Source organism: Microtus oregoni, unplaced genomic scaffold (assembly GCF_018167655.1).
Source record: "Microtus oregoni isolate MIOR12 unplaced genomic scaffold, Mior012 000055F_ref0000237, whole genome shotgun sequence".
NCBI lineage: Eukaryota > Metazoa > Chordata > Mammalia > Rodentia > Cricetidae > Microtus > Microtus oregoni.
Genome location: NW_024543831.1, coordinates 5,968,234 through 5,987,636, shown reverse-complemented (window position 1 = coordinate 5,987,636; position 19,403 = coordinate 5,968,234). Strand labels below are relative to the sequence as shown.

The 19,403-nt window shown below is 42.7% G+C and overlaps 1 protein-coding gene across 11 annotated transcripts in view; it reads right to left on the bottom strand.

Annotated features, from left to right (window-relative positions):
* Positions 1-19,403, bottom strand: part of Usp28 (ubiquitin specific peptidase 28) — a 61,601-nt gene that overhangs the window by 5,084 nt on the left and 37,114 nt on the right. For 6 of the 11 annotated variants that reach the window (XM_041638422.1, XM_041638423.1, XM_041638427.1 and 3 more), the window contains 14 exons: positions 19,090-19,217; positions 17,496-17,591; positions 13,530-13,709; positions 11,338-11,558; positions 10,168-10,238; positions 8,868-9,096; positions 6,520-6,714; positions 5,680-5,819; positions 5,305-5,490; positions 4,379-4,474; positions 2,820-2,998; positions 2,619-2,697; positions 1,495-1,574; positions 840-963 (listed from right to left, as the gene is read on the bottom strand). In XM_041638422.1, the coding sequence (XP_041494356.1) occupies positions 840-963; positions 1,495-1,574; positions 2,619-2,697; positions 2,820-2,998; positions 4,379-4,474; positions 5,305-5,490; positions 5,680-5,819; positions 6,520-6,714; positions 8,868-9,096; positions 10,168-10,238; positions 11,338-11,558; positions 13,530-13,709; positions 17,496-17,591; positions 19,090-19,217 (2,004 nt within the window). The remainder of the gene's footprint in view (positions 1-839; positions 964-1,494; positions 1,575-2,618; positions 2,698-2,819; positions 2,999-4,378; positions 4,475-5,304; positions 5,491-5,679; positions 5,820-6,519; positions 6,715-8,867; positions 9,097-10,167; positions 10,239-11,337; positions 11,559-13,529; positions 13,710-17,495; positions 17,592-19,089; positions 19,218-19,403) is intronic. The other 5 variants (XM_041638429.1, XM_041638430.1, XM_041638431.1 and 2 more) reach the window with 3 other exon arrangements.

The window sequence follows — 19,403 nt, the reverse complement described above, 5'->3', positions numbered from 1 at the left end:
GCTAGCCGGGTGGCCGGCAGGGTGGCGGGACACAGCCCGCCAATCGTATTTCAACAACTGACTACTAGACACCCATGCAGAAGACACTGAAACCCAGGCTGCTCCCCAGACTGGTCAGCTGTCACCAATGTCTGAAGGTCCCCTATGGGACTCTAATACACACTAGAGAATGAGAGCAGGGATGGAAAGCCTAAACCATCCCTAATATAGCAGCAGCAAGAAAGGGGTGAGAACTCAAGGTGACGATCCGTATCTGGTGACTTAGAAGCCAACAGCACAAAGCCTTTTAGTGCTCCTCTTCTTAGCAAAGTAGCCAGCCCTGCCACACCTGACATAGCAATCCAAGAATTATCAGAAAATGAGGATGTTGAGGGGAGGGAAATGAACACATATAGACATCTGTACACCAGCCATCTCTTGACACTTCATGAAGAACTAGCAGGGCCTACACTCCTGGGCAGGCTGACAGGATTACACCTGCCTTTCCCTATGGCTTCCCAATGCACAGGAGGGAAGGTGACAAGGTTAGCAAGACCAACTCTTACATTCTGTAACCCTCTATAGACTGGACTTCAAGTCCTGAAAACTGTCACCTGATAGGTGACCTCGGAAAACATCACATTCTCTCCATGTATTCATTGTGGCTCAGAGGAAACAGCTGACCAGAAGGCGGCTCTGTGCTTAACAAACTCATACATAGTGGGGCAATATACTAAAAGCTTTAATGCAGGCACATGTAAGGGCAGAGATAGGCATGGCTTGCTTAACTTGTCAAGGGTTGGAAAGAACAACACAGCAAGAGAGGGAGAAGAGATTAAGGTTTTGTAGGCAGTACAAACCAGAAGGCATTTTCTGCGGTATAATGCGATCACAGACTCCTTCACACCCCTGCGGGGCCCCTTCATCAGCAGGGCGGCATTGCTCTGGTAGGCATATACTAGATAGGACAGTGCTTCCTGGTACCTACAAGGTGGGAGAAAAACCACAGCTGATCTCTCTTTCATCAAAACCTAGGGCTTAGCTCTCAATTCTCTGCAATGAGAATATATTCAGTTACAATATGGTGTGTACTAGGAAAAGCTTAGGGGCCAACGACCACAACCAGTCTCAGCAATTCTGCACAATGGCCAAGAAAGGGAAGGCAAATTAGGAAACATCTTCAGGCCTTAGGTTTTCTCCACCTCTAAGACAAAGAAAGGGACTAGCTATTCACTATGGCCCAGGCCAATCAAAACTTCATTTTCTCGTCACTAAGGGAACCCAGCATAACATTATCTCTTCAAAAATAAGTCCATTATTATTATGTGAAGGACACCCCCCCTCCCAAAAAAAGTGTGACAGATGTGTAGAACAAGGCTAAGCCAGACATAGGTGGTGTAGAGGCCACAGAGTACACGACAAAGCAGGGGGACTTATGGTTCTGACATCTGAGTATCCCTGAGTGGGTGTCAGAGTTCTCGGTAGCAATGTCAGCGAAAGAAAAGGCCCACATACTTTCCTTTTTGAAAGAGTTCCAGGCCTGTTAGGAGGTACACAGACACCTTTCGGAACAAACTGTAATCTTCATGCCACCTCTGGAAAAGAAGGACCACCATTAATGACTTGTCTCAGGAAACCAGTACTTCATTTCCACTGCCATACTCTCAGTACAAGCATTTACTGAGCAAATCTGGCCAACTACAAAAACATGTAAACTTTTGGATAAAAAAAAAAAGATTTAAAGCTGAGCATGGAGGTGCATGCCTGTACCCAACACAGGAAAGGTGGAGGCAGAAGGATCAAGAAGCCAGAGTCTCAGCTCCATGACAAATCCGAGCCTCACCTAGGCTGTAGAATATAACGTTTATATCACTGACCCTAACTCGCAGTGTTCTATTTCTTCTGCTAAGGGTCAGAAAATCATTTTACTTCACCTAACAAGTTTAGAAACCCTCCTAATCCTAACACAACACTCAAAGTTATTCAGCTATGGCTTACACAAATGACACTTGAGACATCAACAGTCAGACACAGGGAAGAAGAGAGCACAAGACTACTCAAGCCATACAAACCACTGCCAGTTAAGCAAGTGTAGATAACACACAAGTGTAGACAATACACACATGCAGACAGCACAACTCAGTACTTCTGTCCACAGAAGAGGTCTTTTGCTTCTGTTTTTAAATCTGTAGTTCCACATATTTTACTGCATACTAGAAGATGACACCCTTACTCACCCACTAACACACAGACACTGCCTAGGACAAGGCTCCAAAAGGCCCTTGGGAGATAAGCACAGACACAGTCTAGCATAAGACCAACAAGAAAGAGATCTGTGATTCTGAGGCTAAGACAAGATCTTTATTCATATTCTATGCCTCAATCTGTAGCCCTGGCTGTCCCAGAACTCCCTATGTAGACCAGGCTGGCCTCAAACTCAGAGGCCTCTGCCTCCTGAGTGCTGGGATTAAAGGTGTGCCAAACCACATTCAGCTTCTTTTCCCCCCTTTCAAATTTTAATTGTTATTAGGAAACTAGTCAGTTTGGTAACATAAAATTGTTCATTTTGTCTCCAGTACCACCTGCCTCCAAAATTAATATTTTGGGAAGAATTAAATATACAAAACAACCAAACTTACCTTATACTCTTCCATGTTCATATCATCTGGACCAATTTCCATCAGTTTGGCCTGAGCCACCTTCATGATACTGATAGATCTGTGTGGGACAGAGTTCAGAAAGCAATGGCAGGGTGCAGGGCAGCACCTCCGCAATAGAGGAACTTGCCGAAAGAGAACCCCCCCCCCCCCCCCCCGCAGGAACAGGTCTGGCATTCTCACCTCTCATCATAGCTAAGGTTTCTATCAGCAAACTGTTCCAGAAGGGTTCGTTCTACTACCCTTTTGGGTGCTTCATTTTGGAAAAAGTAGACAAGGACATGCTGAAGGCGAGGGTCACTGTGAGAGGTGGGGGTCTCTTTGGCAAGCTGATAGAGCCTGGAGTATTCTTCATGAAATGCCTGTTAAAAACAGAATTGGGGAGCAGAGAAGGGAACACTGTGGACTTGAGCACATACACAGAAACTGACACCAAAATGCCAGAGGACCTCTCATTAATCCACGCTAGGTTAAGGACTACTTGTCAAGAAATTGCAATGTGAATAGTAGGCATATCATCACTCCCTCCAATCCTAGCACTAGAGAAATACTTCACTCAAAAAATAAACACATTTTCCTCATCAAGTTTTGGTTGTTTTTGTGGAGAGGGTCTAGACTTCACTATATAGATCAGGCTGGCCTTAGACTTGTGGTCATCCTCTTGGTTGTGCCTCCCAAGTGCTAGAATTATAGGTATGTGCCACTATGCCTGGCTCTCGTGGAGTTCTTAAAAACACAAGAATTTAGTTTAAATTGTTTAAAAATCCACCCAATGTGATTTAATTCAAACATCTTACGCTTAAAATACTTTAAATAGTATAACCTTTCTCTTTTTAATGAAGATTCCCAAGATACAAAGGCACAGTCAATCAGTTTGTGACATAAATCAACATTTAACCACCTCTTCATCTCTGAAGGCTGAATGCAATGCACAGTGGCACAACTGTTAGGCTAGTACCAGGTGAAGATTAGTCAATAGCTTTGTGGGACCGTTTGCTCACCAGTTGGACTTCCTAGGAAAGATGGTGTCGTATTTCACTTTAACACAGTATATTTTATGTCTCTGTGTGAGGCTGCCAAAGGGCAATCTTGAGTATCATTCTTCAGATTCTATCCAACACACATTTATTGGCGGGAGGTGGAAGGTTGAAATAGTCTCACGTGTAGCCCTAGCTGGCTGGTAACTCACTATGTAGTCCAGGTGAGTCTTGAACTCAGAGATCCCCCTGCCTCTGCCTCCAAATGCTGGGATTGAAGGAACATGACACTATGCGCTGTCCCACCATAATTTTTGGTACAAGGTCTCTTACTGGCCTCAGACTGACCAAGTAGGCTACTATGTTGGCTGGCCAGCAAGCCTCGGGGATCCTATCTCTGTCTCTGCAGCACTGGGATTACAAATATGCACTGTACCATGTCTACTTACATGCGTGTATGTATGGGGCAAGGAGCATATGTGTCTAGTACCCATAGAAGTCAGGAGAATGTCAGACCCTCTGAAGCAGGGCGATGAGCTGGGCTGTTCAGTGTGGGATATTAAAACCAAACGGGTTTTCTGCAAGAACAGAATGTGCTGGGATATCTCTCCAGCCCTGTATAATTTTTTATTATAGGTTCTGGAAATCTAACTTAGATCTTCCAACCGAACTACCTTCCCAGCACAGGCCATCTTAACACCATTTCCCACCGTCTCGTGGAACTATCCCTGGGTCATGAGGATTAAAACGTTAAAACAAGAGTACCTTAATAAGCCCTGCTTCAGACCCGTCTCGGTCAAAGGTCTGGCGTGCTTTAGCTATGGCCAGGATGACCCCTTGCATGGCAGGGCTCAGCATCACCTACCATAGAGGACACAAACAGGGAGAAAAAGGAGAGCAGACAGGTTCAAAAGGAGACTGGATGAAGACAGGTGATCAGGGTGCTGATGAGAAACAGAGCACTGTCTCCTCGGCCAGCACAGGCTGTGGGTCAAACTGCACAGCCTATTCTAGACACATGCACAAACTTGGCTGTCCTTGTAATGATGCCTATGACAAGCTGTCCCTCTGCATGCACATTCTAATTCTGTAAGACAAAGAAAGATGTCCAAAACCATTTCCACTGGGCACTGCTGAAGAATAAGCTCAACTATCTGGTCAGCACTTCAACTTAGCTCCCTAAATGAAGGCATAAAGGCACAGACCTACCTATGAATAACTGCAAATTTCCAATAAATAAAAAAATATGTACCCACAGCAAAAGACAGAAACCTGAGTCAGGATTAATGACTATTTGTGTGTAGTATAACAGAAAAGGAGACAGGCAGACCATGAGAAGCAGCTGCATCCTGAACTTTAGAACTTCAATCTACATTTGTTTTACTTACTGAGCAATTGGAAAACTTCTACTTGGAAGACAAAATAATGAACTACCATCAAAAGCAAACTGTCTCTAGAAGGTAAACATATCCTGCCTTCTCCAGGCCAAGCTTTGATGAACACACACATGCACACACACATGCCAACAGTACACAGCAGGAATGGGTCTCCAGTGCTTTTCCAAAAATGGCAGCTAAGGTCAAAAGCAGACAGGCCTCCATGGCTGTTACCTGTTTCAGTGAGAAAACATTAGCTCATGACAGACACCTTCTGAAAGACAACATATAGCTAGCCTGCACTCTTCTCTGTACCTCCTCATCATATCCATCTGCATCAGATCTAACCAGAATCCTTCCCACACTGGGAATCTCGACTTCAGAGACCTCAGAGTTAGGCGGGGCAGCAGCCTCTGTGTCACTGGCCTCTGGGGTCTGCTCTGACTGCTCTGCAAGGTTTGTTTCCTGGGGTTTGGGCTTCTCAGGTTCAGCTTCCTTACGCTGTGGCAGCAGAATGGAGAGAAAGAGTAAGAACAACAATAATGGGGGAAAACAAGAAGAAATAAAGAGGGGTGGTTAAATTCAACAGACACATGAACAATAAAAACGACAGACAGCTGGCAGTCGGTGTCAAAAGTCAGACCCTCTTGCAGGAGGGCCACTCATTGTCTCCCCCCTATGCAGTCTCACCTCACTCAAGGCTGCTTCTACTCCGCTCTTCTCATAGGCATGGGCTGTGTTTGCAATAGCTTGGGCAGTCTGCTCCTTTGCAATCACAGCATGTTCAGAGGACAAGCATCGAACGCCATGAGAGGAGGTTGCTGAAGACTCTGACCAAACAAAAAGAAAGTCAAATAGGTGTCACAGCTGATGAATAACATTCTCAACACTCTGAAAATAGGCAAGCAGGAGGAACACACAGTTAAATACAGTCCTGGCACACCGTTTGCAAAGCCCATGTAAACGTCCTTAGAAATTTTGACAAGCAACAGCTATTCCATACAAGGACTCTTGAAGGTCTGTTAAAATTACTGTGCTCGGTTCTTCCTATTTTTGCACACTACAGATTTTTCCTTCTATCAACCATTTCTTAGGAAGATCTCCTATGGAGAAGAGTTTTCATCAAGTCAGCTTTTAATCTTGTCATAATTTCTCCTACAACTTGTGGGATAAGCCTTTCTTGCATTATTTCTGCTCATCAGAAAGCACCTTCTAAAGATACAATGATTCTATCATATTGTGTGATAGCAACTATAAATGAAACCCACTGTTGGGCCAGAAATGGTGCCAAGCCTGCTGACCTGCATTTGACCCTGCGAACTGTGGTAGGAGAAGAGAGCTGGCTTCCACACATCATCCTCTTGTGCTACTGCATGTGTTCTCCCACCCATTCCATTACGGAAAAATGAGAAATTGACAAAAACAGAAGCCCACAGTGAAGAGAGGCATCACCACGCCCCCCGGCACCTGGGGGCGGCTGCGGAGTGCAGCAATACCTGACTAGACCGGCATGGCACCTTCCTTGGGTACCTTGAGATGTGGAGAAATCCTGTGAGGAGGAGTTTGGGGAGGACTCCATTTGTGGGATCTTACAGGACTGCTCTTCTTCCCATTCCTCCACCTCTTGCTCAAACCTCCAGTTATCTTCCTGAATGTACTGCCTGAGTTCCACAGACAGTGCTTCCACTTCTCCCACCATTTGATCAGACTCGTTAGGAGCTGCCTCTGAGGAAAGCAGTTAAAATGGAGAGCCATCAAGAAAAAGGTAAACCAAAAATAAATCAGACAGACCTTCCCAGAAGGAAGCGCGGCACATTTCATCTTTTCTCTTGTCCCTACATGGACACATGCACAGACGTGTATACTTACACATATGCAATTCTATCAGAAACTCTGATGACATATCAGGAGCCATGCCAAGAAGCACCAGCAGGTGCTTCTGTATGTGTCTGCTGGGGCAACAGAGACAGCTCAGCAGCTAACAGTACTGGCTGCTCCTGCACAGGTCCCAGGTCTGGTTCCCAGTACCTACATGGTAGCTCATAGCCATCCATACCTCTAGTTCCAGGAGATCTGACACTCTCTTCTGGCCTCTGCAGGCATCAGGCATGAATATTGTACACACACATATATGCAGTCAATATTCATCAGCATAAAATAAAAATAAACCCTTAAAGTCACTATCTATTGGATGAGTGAATGAATGAATACATGACAGAAAAATGATTTAATCATAGGCAGTCACTAGGTGAAGTCAGTGTTTCTTTAAAATGTAAACAATATATGTGGCAGAATCTTAAGCTAGGGGATTGGAGAGATGGTTCAGTGGTTACAGTGCATGCTGCTCTTGAGGAAGAACCAAGTTCAGTTCTCAGCATCCATGTAGGATGGCTCATAACTACATGTAACTTCAGCTCCAGGGTATCCTACATCTTTTGGCTTCTGTAGGTACCTGCATGCACAAATGCACATAAGCACAGGCACATGCAAAGAAATATTTTTTAACCTTAAAAAAAAAAAAAAAGAAAAAAAGAAAAGAAAATTTAAAGTAAAAGTTGTATCAATCTAAGACTGGTGAGAATGTCCTAGCAGGGCATGGTGGCACCCAGCTACAATCTCAGTACAGCAACAGAGAGGGAAGGCAGGAGGATCAGGAGCCAGAGAGGTAGAATAGACTAGATGACATACTATCTCAGAAAGACAAAAGAATGTTCACTTATTTTAATATAGTTGAGTAAGAGTTTCAATCAAGGCATTGATCTGAGTGCACTTTGGAGGCATAGGCAGGCAGATACTCTATAGTGAGACTCTGTCTCAGTAAGAAAAATAAAAAGGAATGGGAGGGGGGGAAGAGCTAAGTACTTATACTTCTTCAAATTCCACACAGGTATGTGCTATCAAAAATCAAGATGAAATATTGGGTAAATGGTGCATAATCAAGAACATTAAGAACTTTAGTAAAAAAAATGGCAAAAACATCAAGGGCATTATTAAATTCTAATTACGTTATCAAAACCAAAGAGTCTACAACAGAAGAGCAGATCCTTGTTAGCTGTCACTAAGCAGCCTTTTCATGAACAAGAACAAAGTCTACTTTTCCTTCTGAGTCAAGGTATTATATAGCCCAGGTTGCCCTTGAACACCTGATCCTGTCCCACCTCTGAGTGCTAGAAATCCAAGCATGCACAACCACACTGAGTTTTCAGAGTGCTGAGAATCAAACCCAGGGCTCCATGCACACCAGGCAAGCATTCTACAAACAAATCTAAATTCCCAGCCTGCCATGTACTCCATAAAACAGAAATGTAAGCAGTGTAACAAGGAACTCACAGGCAACCAAGAGCCACTACAGCCCTCTGTAATTCCCCAGCCACCACTATTGGCTTTACTCTATAAATATAGGGCGGCTGCTTTCTAACTTTCTGAGACAGGCTCTGCTTTAGCCCTGCCTTACCTCTTAGATGCTAAGATTACAGGTTCAAGCCAGTACACCCACTTAAGGAAGTTCTATTTATGAAAAATTAAGTTTGCTGAATTCTCAATTAGTAAAAAGTGGATAGAAATGAACAGAAAAAATACCTCCATGAGGAAAAACAGGGAAGGGAAGTAGATCCTAAAATCTACGTACACACAGAACATGTCTCTATGACAGAGGCATCACAGTGTAGACCTGCTGGGGAGTGGGGCTGATGGTGTCAAAGACAGAAGTAGAGAAAAGTAAACCTATTTTCTCTTTTTATTCTCTTACAGTTTTTATGTTTTAAAAGTATTTTACATAATAAATTGTAGTTTAAATGTTTTCAACATAAGGAAAAGACTGTTCTTCTCCCAGGGACTATATTTCCCCCCAACTCTGGATTCCATTCAGCCATTTTTACCTGCATTGAAGTGGGGTAGCTTGTCATTGATATACATCAAGCAATACGCACTGACATTTCTCAGACCCCCATAAGAATCTCTTTCAAGTTCCTCCCAAGAAGACTCAGTGACAGAGATATCATTATATTTGAGCCAGATTTGCCGAGGTTGGTTGTAGATGTAAGCCCAGTAGTGTCCAGCATTGGCTTGTCCTTCATGAACAAGAACGGCATGTAAACGGTAAGGCACCTGCAAAGCAGAAAGGAAGGTTCTCAGACGAAGCAAAGAAATCTGATGACGTTTACATTACTAGAACTCAAAACATTCCCAACAACCAGGAAGAAGGGAAATGACAACACACACTAGATAACAGAGAGAGTTCACATTGAGCATTTTACTACTTCAGGATAGACTAATGAAAATACAACCTTGGAAGATATCAATCCCGGGGCTCTTAAAATCAGAGAGTTAAAGCAGTCCCTTCTGGGTGCTCTTTTATTTCAGCCTTAAGTTCTGCTCAGTACCTTACTATGCTTTCATTTAGGTGCAGATTTTTTTGAAACAGCATAAGAGAAAAGAGAGAAAGCCAAGTCACATGGTCTATTCCTATTCCGTACCACAACCATGCTTACTGCCCTGCTTGGGAGCAGAGATGTGTTCCAGAGGCACTGTGCCATGGGTCAGTCACAGAGGAGTCTCTGCACTACTGTGTCCACGAAACGAATGTGGACAGTAAGGATTTCTGCTTAGACTGGCTTCCTTCTAGAGTCTCTCATCACCAGAGAAATGAAGCATCAGGACATTGCTAAGGGGTTTCTCAGAAGACTATGGAGATGGAGAACTGGTCTCTAATTGGTTTCCCCATGGCACTGTTTCAGTTACCATTTGCAGAGAACTTTTTTATTAATATTTAATAGCAAACCTGCTTTTAAGATGTCTTTTTTTTTTTAAATTATGTGTGTGCGCGTGCATGTGGGTATGTAGATGTGAATTCAGGTGCCCATAGAAATCAGAGGTATTGGATCTCCCTAGAATTGGCAGGTATAGGTAGTTTGGGAACTGAACCTGGGTCCTCTGTAAGAACAGCATGCACTCCTAATCACCGAGCCGTTTCTCCAGCCACTCACAGCAAATCTTTCCATTATATGGAAAAACACCACATGGTAGAATCCAAAAGAGGATGTTTTACGTGTCAACACACATAGAAGACGCTCTGAATCTTTCCACTTGAGGTAAGAGAACAATATAGGAGCTCTTTCCTTGTGGTGTTGCATTCTCTACCATTTGTATCAGCCTACTTTCCATGACTTTTAATTCTACCTGATGAAGAAGAGGATCACAGTACATCTGCTCGATAGCCTGGGTGGTGCTCGCGATACAATTCTTTAAATCTGTTAAGAAAGAAAAACTCTGTGAGTGCATCTATATGCTGGGCCTGCTAACCATGATGGCCACACACACACAAACTACACTGCTTCTCTGCACCCCATCCTAACAACAGCACTGCTTCTCTGCACCCCATCCTAACAACGGCACTGCTTCTCTGCACCCCATCCTAACAACGGCACTGCTTCTCTGCACCCCATCCTAACGCTCTCTACATCCAGCTAGGAAGCACAAAGCAGCACGTGGTACTGAAGGGCAAGTGCTCCAGGTTATAAAGGCTTTTAGTTCAACGGAATTACATTGAGGTCTGGCACTGAAATTTCCTAAAAAAAATTGTCTCAGTTTAGGAAAAAGTTGCATGAACTGAAGCAAGAGCTGAGAAAAAGTACAACGGTAACCAGGAGAAACCTGGGCTCAGTGGCAGTGGGCACGCTTATCCTGTATGAGAGCCTTGGAGGGCGGCAATCAGAGCGGAGCACGGGTAGCTATTGTTTAAGAAGCAATCATTTTGTCAAGATGCTCACAGCTGTGGGCACTATCCCCACAATGGGGAAGCAGAGGCAAAAAGATCATGAGTTTGAGACTAGCCTGAGCAATAGAGACCTTATCTTTAAAAAAAAGCAAGAAAAATATTAAACCATACTTACATTTAACAGCACCTGGTTATGAGGAAAACACTGTTGCTATCCCTTTTACTATCAATTACAAACTTCACATTTAAACAACATCAATTATTAATTCCAACATTCCAGAGTTGGAAGTAGAAGGAGCATATGAAGTCAAGGTCATTTCTGAGACCTCAAAGGGGCAGGACAAGAGCAGGAGGAGAGAAAGGGAGGAATATTCACTGCTTGATTTCACCAAAGGTTCCCATAATTGCAAAACTTCTAGAATTGCCAGAAATTGGGGGGGGGGGGGGGGATGAATTTGAGAGGGATAACTTCACAGGACCAAGCTTACAAAGCAGGAGAAGGACAAATGTCACAGGCCTGACCACACTGTGTGAGTGACAATGACAGCCTGAATTCCCAGGGTGACTAGCTTCCAAACAGTCAAACAAACAGGAAAGGCAGGGAGCAGCTGACATGTTTTCAGAGCACCAACCTTGTATATCCTGTTCAATCTCACTCCGCCACCTCTGAAGGCAGGTTTTAACAAAGTTCATCTCCTCATCAGTGACTGTCCGAGGAGCTGGGGACGCAGGCATCCCCAGGGAGGAGTGGGGGGAGGTAAACGGTCCATTCATTATATCAGACCTGGGCAGAGTATTTTCAGGAGAAGAAAAGGTGCCTTCAGCATCCTGAGAACAGCCTTCTGGACTTGAACTAGAGGAAAACAAAAGATGATACTCATTTTGTAATATCTAAAATGCAAGTTGGGCTGGGCATGGTGGCAGAAACCTGTAATCTCATCCCTTGGGAGGCTAATACAGGACTGCTGTGACACTGAGGCCACCCTGGTACAGTTGAGAGCCTTTCTCAAAAAGGAAGAAAATTCAACTGTACCTAAGCTAATGCACTTCAAAAAACCAACCACTATATGAAAAGGTACAGTTACAAAGATGTGATGTCTAGCAACGGTGAGGCTGAGGCAGGAGGGTCTCAATTGCAAGGCCAACTATGTGGTGAGGTCTTATCTAAAATCTACATATAGAAAAGGTAACTTTTTCTTATATGAACCACCTCATTTAACTCAGCTTGTTATGAGGCTGACATTAGTGCTATCCCCATTGGACCAATGGCAAGAGTAGCATTTAACAGAACTAAGTTGGAATATGCCTATAACCCCAGCACCCAAGAAATGAAATGGGGGCAGGAAAACCTCAAACTCAGTGGTTCTCAGCCTTCCTAATGCTGAGACCCTTTAATACAATTTCTCTTGTTGCTTGACCTACAACAATAAAACTATTTTCACTGCTACTTCATAAGTGTAATTTTGCCATTGTTATGAATCATAATGTAAATCTGTATTTTCCTATGGCCTTTGGCAACTCCTGAGAAAGGGTCATTTGAGCCCAAGAAGGGTCACAACCCACAGGTTGAGAACCACTGCTCAAGTTTAAAACCTATAAGTGCTATAAAGTAAGATCTTGTTCTCAAAACAAAGAAACAACAAAACCCATAAAAGCACTATGCTCAGCTGGCATAATGCTTGCCTAACATGTATAAGACACTGGATTTGACTCCCTACACCGAATAAGCCAGGCCCAATAGCAAGAAAAGAGAAGTAAATGCAAATTTATCTACTAACATTACCAAAGTAATGCTGCCTGACATGGGTGCTGTTAACTAGAGTCCTCTGCAAAAGCAGTATGCATTCTCTCTAGCCTCAACAAATCAGTTTTTTTTCTCCTTTTTTTATTGTTGTTTTTGAGACAGGGTTTCTCTGTGTGACTCTGGCTGTCCTGGAACTCAATGTAGACCAGGTTGGCCACAAATTCATAGATCTGCCTGCCTCTGCTTCCCAAGTGCTAAGATTAAAGCTGTCACCTCCTGGCTAGCAACTGGGTTTTTTTTTTTTTAATATTTATATCTTATTATGTATATAATATTCTGTCTGTGTGTATGACTGCAGGCCAGAAGAGGGCACCAGACCTCATTACAGATGGTTGTGAGCCACCATGTGGTTGCTGGGAATTTAACTCAGGACCTTTGGAAGAGCAGGCAATGCTCTTAACCTCTGAGCCATCTCTCCAGCCCTAGCAACTGGGTTTTTAACATAAGCTTTTCTCTGTGGGGGACAAATGTGCCCTAGTATTTTTATTACCAAGGCACACATACATGCTGAACCTGTTGGCACTTTCAGGCTATAGAGACTGTTGGCTGAATGAGCATAGTCAGAGGATCCTGGCTTGGCCTCCCTATGTCTTCATGAGCCCAGTCTTCTTGTCCTGAGAATTCTAGCCAGTCCCTCCCTTGGGTAACTCTGCTCATGAGTAGGTTTTTTCCTTGTTGTTTACTTAAGACACTCTTCCTTTACCACAGATGAAGCACAGAACCTGGAAAACCTGAAAAAGAGAGACACTTAGAAAACCACAGCCTATCTGAACTCTGAGAAAGGAGTTCCAGGACAGTTAGCTCAGAGCAAAGCAGTCCTGAAGAGTCTGATCCAGGAAATGGACAGTGACAAGTACTAAGGACACAGCCAGAAGGGGTGGGGATAAAACTATTCCCTGAGGACAAAGCTCACCCCTTGAGCTATCTGGGGTGAGAGCTCAGCAGTGGAAAAAGATGGGAAATAGTTCAAATAAGAATGGAAAAACAATACAACGCAATTAAGAAGTCTGCTTCCATTACCTTTCCTTGGATGTGAGATCAGAAACTGGGCAGTGCACTGAAGGAGGTGGTGATGTCATGTGCTCAGCGCTTCCAGACAGACAGCTTTCAAAGGCAGGTTTTGTACTGGCAAATTCAATAACGTATTTCAACATGTCGGGGAGCGGAAACCGAGCTGGGCCGGAGCCGTACTTCACATACCTAAGAGACAAAGACACTGGAACACTCCTGCCCAAGTCTGCTGGACAGAACTGCTAACAAAAACCTTATCATGCAGAGCCAATGAGAAGCCTCAGGTGTGCTAATATCCACCTATAACACTAGCACTCAGGAGGCTGAGGCAGAAGGATCGCCAGAGTTTAAGAACCACCTAGGTTACAGAGTAAGTTTGGGGAAGCCTAGTGAGAGTGTTATCTCAATATTACATCAAGAAAATCTACATATAGTAGCTAATTGGTTGCTCGATCTAAAAGGCTCTAACAATAAAACTGCTACAAGTCTGACCCTGACGCCAAATGGGACCATTCCAGACAGCTCCTGCTCTGCTTTGCTGTCAGTCACAGTCAGGCTCTGCTCATCAACTTAGTTCTTCTTAAAGGAACATACGTGCTCCACACTACAACTGGAAAACCATCTGGTGATGCAAAGAAAATACTCAAGGGCATTTTCTTTGCCCTTTTAGGCCAACTGCTTCATAACTGATTGAGAGAAACCCAGAAATCGAAATTAGACATTTCACATACTCTATTATTCGTGAATGTGATTGATGGCATAGGCCAGACATAAATTATTTGCAATTTCTTCAGGAAGAGTAAATAATAGTCACAAATATATGACTGAAATAGCAAAGTAGTACTTAAAGTTATTTTTAAAGATGTATTTCTATTTTATATATGTGAGTGTTCTGCTTACATGTATGTCTGTACACATGAATGCCCTAGATGGTCATGAAGAGGTGTAGGATCCCCAGAACTGGAGTTATGAGCTGCTATGTGAATCTGGGGGAACTGAACTTGGATCCTTTGCAAGAGCAGCAAGTGCTCTTAACTGTTGAGCCATCTCTCCAGCTCCTTAAGGTTTTATTTTTAATTTAATTTTCGTGTGTGTGTATCTGTGTTTGTGCACACACATGTGCACGCAGGTGCTCAGAGTCCAGAAGTGGACACTGGATTCCCTGGATCTTGAGTTATAGGTGGTTGTGAGTCACAATGACCTGAGTGCCAGGAACTGAACTCTGCTCTTTTGCAAGCACAGCATACATTGTTGACTCCTGAGCCATCTCTTCAGCCTATAAACAAACTACTTTAATAATACCTTATATTCTGCCATTACTTTAAACTCACTATGGAGATTTAGTTCAATGGAGTCTATAGTTCACTAAAGTAGAATTTAAAGGTAGGATAATCAACCTAACTGGTTCACACAGGAAACTTCATTATTCTAGATTTCCACCTTACAAAAGAAAACAGCCACTTCACCATTTTTCTTCCCTAAATACAGTAGAAAGAAATGCATTTAAACATGGAACTAAGAAAAGCATCTATTTCTGTAGCAAAAAGGACACCACAAAATAAAAATCCTAGAGCTTGAGCTGCAGCTGTGGGTAGACTGCTTGCATTGCATCTGTGAAATCCTAGTTTGCTTCATAGCACTACACAAAACAGGCATGGTAACGCTCAACCCAGCACTCACAAGGTATAGGCAGGAGGACAGAAAATCAAGGTCCTCTTCAGCTACACACTGTTTGAGGACACCCTGGGGTATAGAAGACCCATCTCAACAACAACAACAGCACCACTGTTAAATGAGCAGGGTTTGGTAGCGTGCACCTGTAATTCCAGTACTTAAGAGGTAGAGGCAGGCGAATCGTTATGATTTTATGACCAGCCTGGTCTACATAGCAAGTTCAAGCTTCTATAGTGATATGTTGTCTCAACCCAAACTAACAACAACAAAAGAGAATAAAATAAAAACATGAGTGAAAACTAAAGGGCACTGCAACTCAGCATCAAACAAATGACAGAGGCGTATAGCAAAGGCTGCTTTAGGCAAGGCAAAGGCTTGGCTACCAACCACTGTGTCCCCTTCAAGGTCACTAATGGAGGAACAGTGTGTGCCTGTCAGGGTGGAAGAACCCTACCATTCAATCACTGCCATGCACTTCAATGTGCTCTTCCATTACAAGCTTATCAAACTCCACGCAATCTAAAATAGAGAGCAGAACTGATAACCCGGCACAGGAACATAGCGTACCAGCTTCCAGCTAACTTTCCCAGGCTTGTTACATTTTAATAGAATACTTATATAAAATCCCAGAGAAGTTTATCATCTAAGAGATTTGTGTTTATTTGTGGCAATCACATCTAAGTTTCAGATCTTAGGACAACTACTTCATACAAGGTAGCACCTGTTTTGAAAAATAGGATCAGACCAAGAGACGGGCTGGGAATCAGTCTAGGACAGAGCATTTGCCTACTGGGCACAAGGCGCTCAAATCTCAACACAGAGAAAAAAAATAGCAAAGTGTTTTCAAAAGTACTGTCTGTCTATTCTATATAAAAGAAATCTTACTTTCAATACCTACCACAGCTATTTAGTGAAGAAATAACGAATACTTGGTTTGTTCTCTGAGACAAGGTCACTTATAATTCAAAATCTAGAGTAGTATTATACTAAGGACAATATTCCCGTAATCTCGCTGAGTATTTTTTTTTTTCCCAAGACAGGGTTTCTCTGTGACTTTGGAACCTGACCTAGAACTAGCTCTTGTAGACCAGGCTGGCCTCGAACTCACAGAGATCCACCTGCCTATGCCTCCATAAGACCTCACCACATAGTTCACGTTGGCCTTGCAATTGAGACCCTCCTGCCTCAGCCTCACCATTGCCGGGATTAAAGGCGTGCACCACCACCACCCGGCTCACTGAGTCTTTAAGTTCTCTAAAACACTCGGGCCAGTGACATGGCTCAGCAGATAAAGGCACTTGTCATGCAAGCCTGGTGACCTGAGTTTGATGCCCAGAATCCACATAATAGTGGAAGGAGAGAATTCTCTCACCCCTTATCCCACATATAGAGTAAAAAATGTTAATCTTGGATCTGGGTGGAACATGTGTCCCTTGGAGAAATAAATGACCCAATAGCAAGTTGGGTAAGATGGGATGGTAGTAGAAGGGAGACTGTTATTAGATGGAGTTGGGGAGGGGAAGCCACCAACGGTGTATGGATTTCCTTTGTAAAGGTTAAACCAATGGATCTACCTAGACTATGAAGAAATCAAGCTGAGATAAGTGGGATTGGGACGCATGATGTGAAATCTGCAAAGAATCAATAAAGGTTGCTTACCGAGAAAACAGAAAAAAGGAAAAAAGAAATCAAGCTGACCTTGCCTAAGGAGATCTGGATGGCACTGCAAAAAAGAAAGCAGAGTCCCCCAGAAGAACTCAGCACATGTACTCAGCCCGCAAACACCATCTCAACACTTCCAAGCCCACTTTCCACAAGTGAAATCACCAGGCACAGTGGCCATTGCAATCCCAACCCTGGGGAGGTAGAGGCAGGAGAATCAAAAGTTCAAAGTCATTCTCGTTGAGTTTAGACTGTCTCAAAAACAAAAGCACCAAAACCAAAACAAATCAAAAAACCCAAACAACAACAAAAACAATGAGGACAAGTGATTGGACTACAAAGAAAACTGCCTCTCAAGTTTGTTCAGTCAGAGAGCAGGAGGAACAGACATTGTAAAGCTGGGGTTCCCCTCACTTACTTATTAGTCACAGTATGCCTGAGTCCCTGAAGTCCTCGGGACCACCTACCCACAGATCTTATTAGCTGGCCTTGAAGACTCCTTTACACTTAAAATGAAGATCTTGGCTATTTTATGAAACACCAGTTATTAGCTCTGAACTTTTAAATATAAACATAATCGCTGATCTTATTATTTTATTTGTTTTATGTTGCTAAGCATAAAAATGCCCATAGACTCACCTTTCCAATTTTTGCTGCAGAACCTGTATTTCCTCCTTCAACTTTCGAACACTCTCTCTCTTACTTCGAATAAGCTCTTTGCTCTTGTACATGTACCTAAGCAAACGATAACCCATGGATAGAAATATTAGCAAATACTAATGACAAAATCTCAGTGAAGATGACTTACTTCCTCAAAACATGCAGTTATAGAATAACCAATAATATATATTGTTTTTACTTTGGTTTTTGGCTTGAGACAGAATCTCATAGCTCAGACTGACCTCCAACTCCTTCTGTAGCTAAGGATGACCTTCAATTTCTGGTCTTTCATGGTCTAGTGCTAAGTTACAGTGATATGCCACCAAACCTAGCTTAACACATTGTTGTTAATCAAACCCAGTGCTACACTACCAGTTCCAAGGACAGCAATGAGGCAAGGATGCCCACTCTTACCACTGTTACGAAATGCTTTACTAAAGGTGAAGCCAGTGTAGTAAGGTAAGACAAGAGGTACAGAGATAGTACAGGAAGCAGAGCTGTTCTCCAGCTGTGGATCACAGCAGAATCACTGAGCGTTAGCACAGCCAGAAGATATGGTGTCACTTCAGTAACCAATACAACCAACTTTATTTCTATATGCTCAGAGAGAACAGAGTAAAATTTCAAAAACTCATAATATCAAAGGGATGATTTACTTAATGATGAATTTAATCATACATATCGAAGGGCTGCACGCCATTAAGAAACCACTGACTTACATGTGCAACACAATCCAACCAATGAGAATCCCTTAGCTGTCAGAAACTGGCAAGTCAGTAAAATTTCTATGGAAATGGAAGAAGCCAAAAAGCCAAAACAATTTTGAGGCTGAAACCACTGACAGTGTACGGATTCTTTTTCATACTAAACCAATAAAAAATGCCTAAAGTTCCAGGGTGTGTGGGATGAGATCTGAGATCAATCTGTTCCATGCTAATAATGGGTTTGTATTCATTCTCTTTCTCTACCCACAAGTGGGTCCTTATTAGAAAAGCTTCAAAAAAATCCATTTTCCACATGGTGGCTGGAGAGTGATGGCGACATTTTATGTCAAAGCTAAAGGATGTTATGCTCCCCAATTTGGCTGTAAAACAGAAACCTAAGCATAATTAGAAACTTAGTTGAGTTGGGCTGTGGTAGCATAAGCATTTAATCTCTATGGGTTCAAGGCCAGCCTGGTTTACAGAAAGAGTTTCAGGATAGCCAGAGCTACACAGAGAGACTCTGTCTCAAAAAAAAAAAAAAAAAAAAAAAATAACCAACCCTTTAGCTGATATTCCTGTGGGTTTGTCTAACCTTGATAATGTAAGCAAGCACCTGCTTTGCATTCTTTACTCATATTGGTTTACAGCATCCATGGAAACAAGATATATGTTTTGAGCCCAGACTTATGCCTAGCTATTCAGTCACATTACCCTAGAAGATTCTCGGAAATACAAACTCAAATGCAGATTCATAGTCTAAATGTGTACATTATCCAGATGTCCAGGAGATCTCCATACACAAATACATAGCCCACAGCCATTTCTACTTTTGCAATTAACATCACAAAGTCAATTGAACCAAGACTCACCTATCCATATAAATAATCTGAGGAAATTCCAGCTTATTATGAATTTTCTCTGGCTGCCCAAGAGATTGATTAAACTCAAATCTGGAGAGTTCAAATGTCAACACTGGAGGTAGTTTGGTAAACCAACGCTATGTTCAAGGTAGAAACATGGGAAAAGGGAAAATTAATTTCAGGAAATAACAGCCATATTTAAAATATCCTTCACCAAACTTTTGATACAGAATTTAATTAATAATATATAGCATTTTATCTCACATACTAACCTTAAATACTTAAAATCATACTTGGAGAATATGGTTAAGCATTCCTTGGCC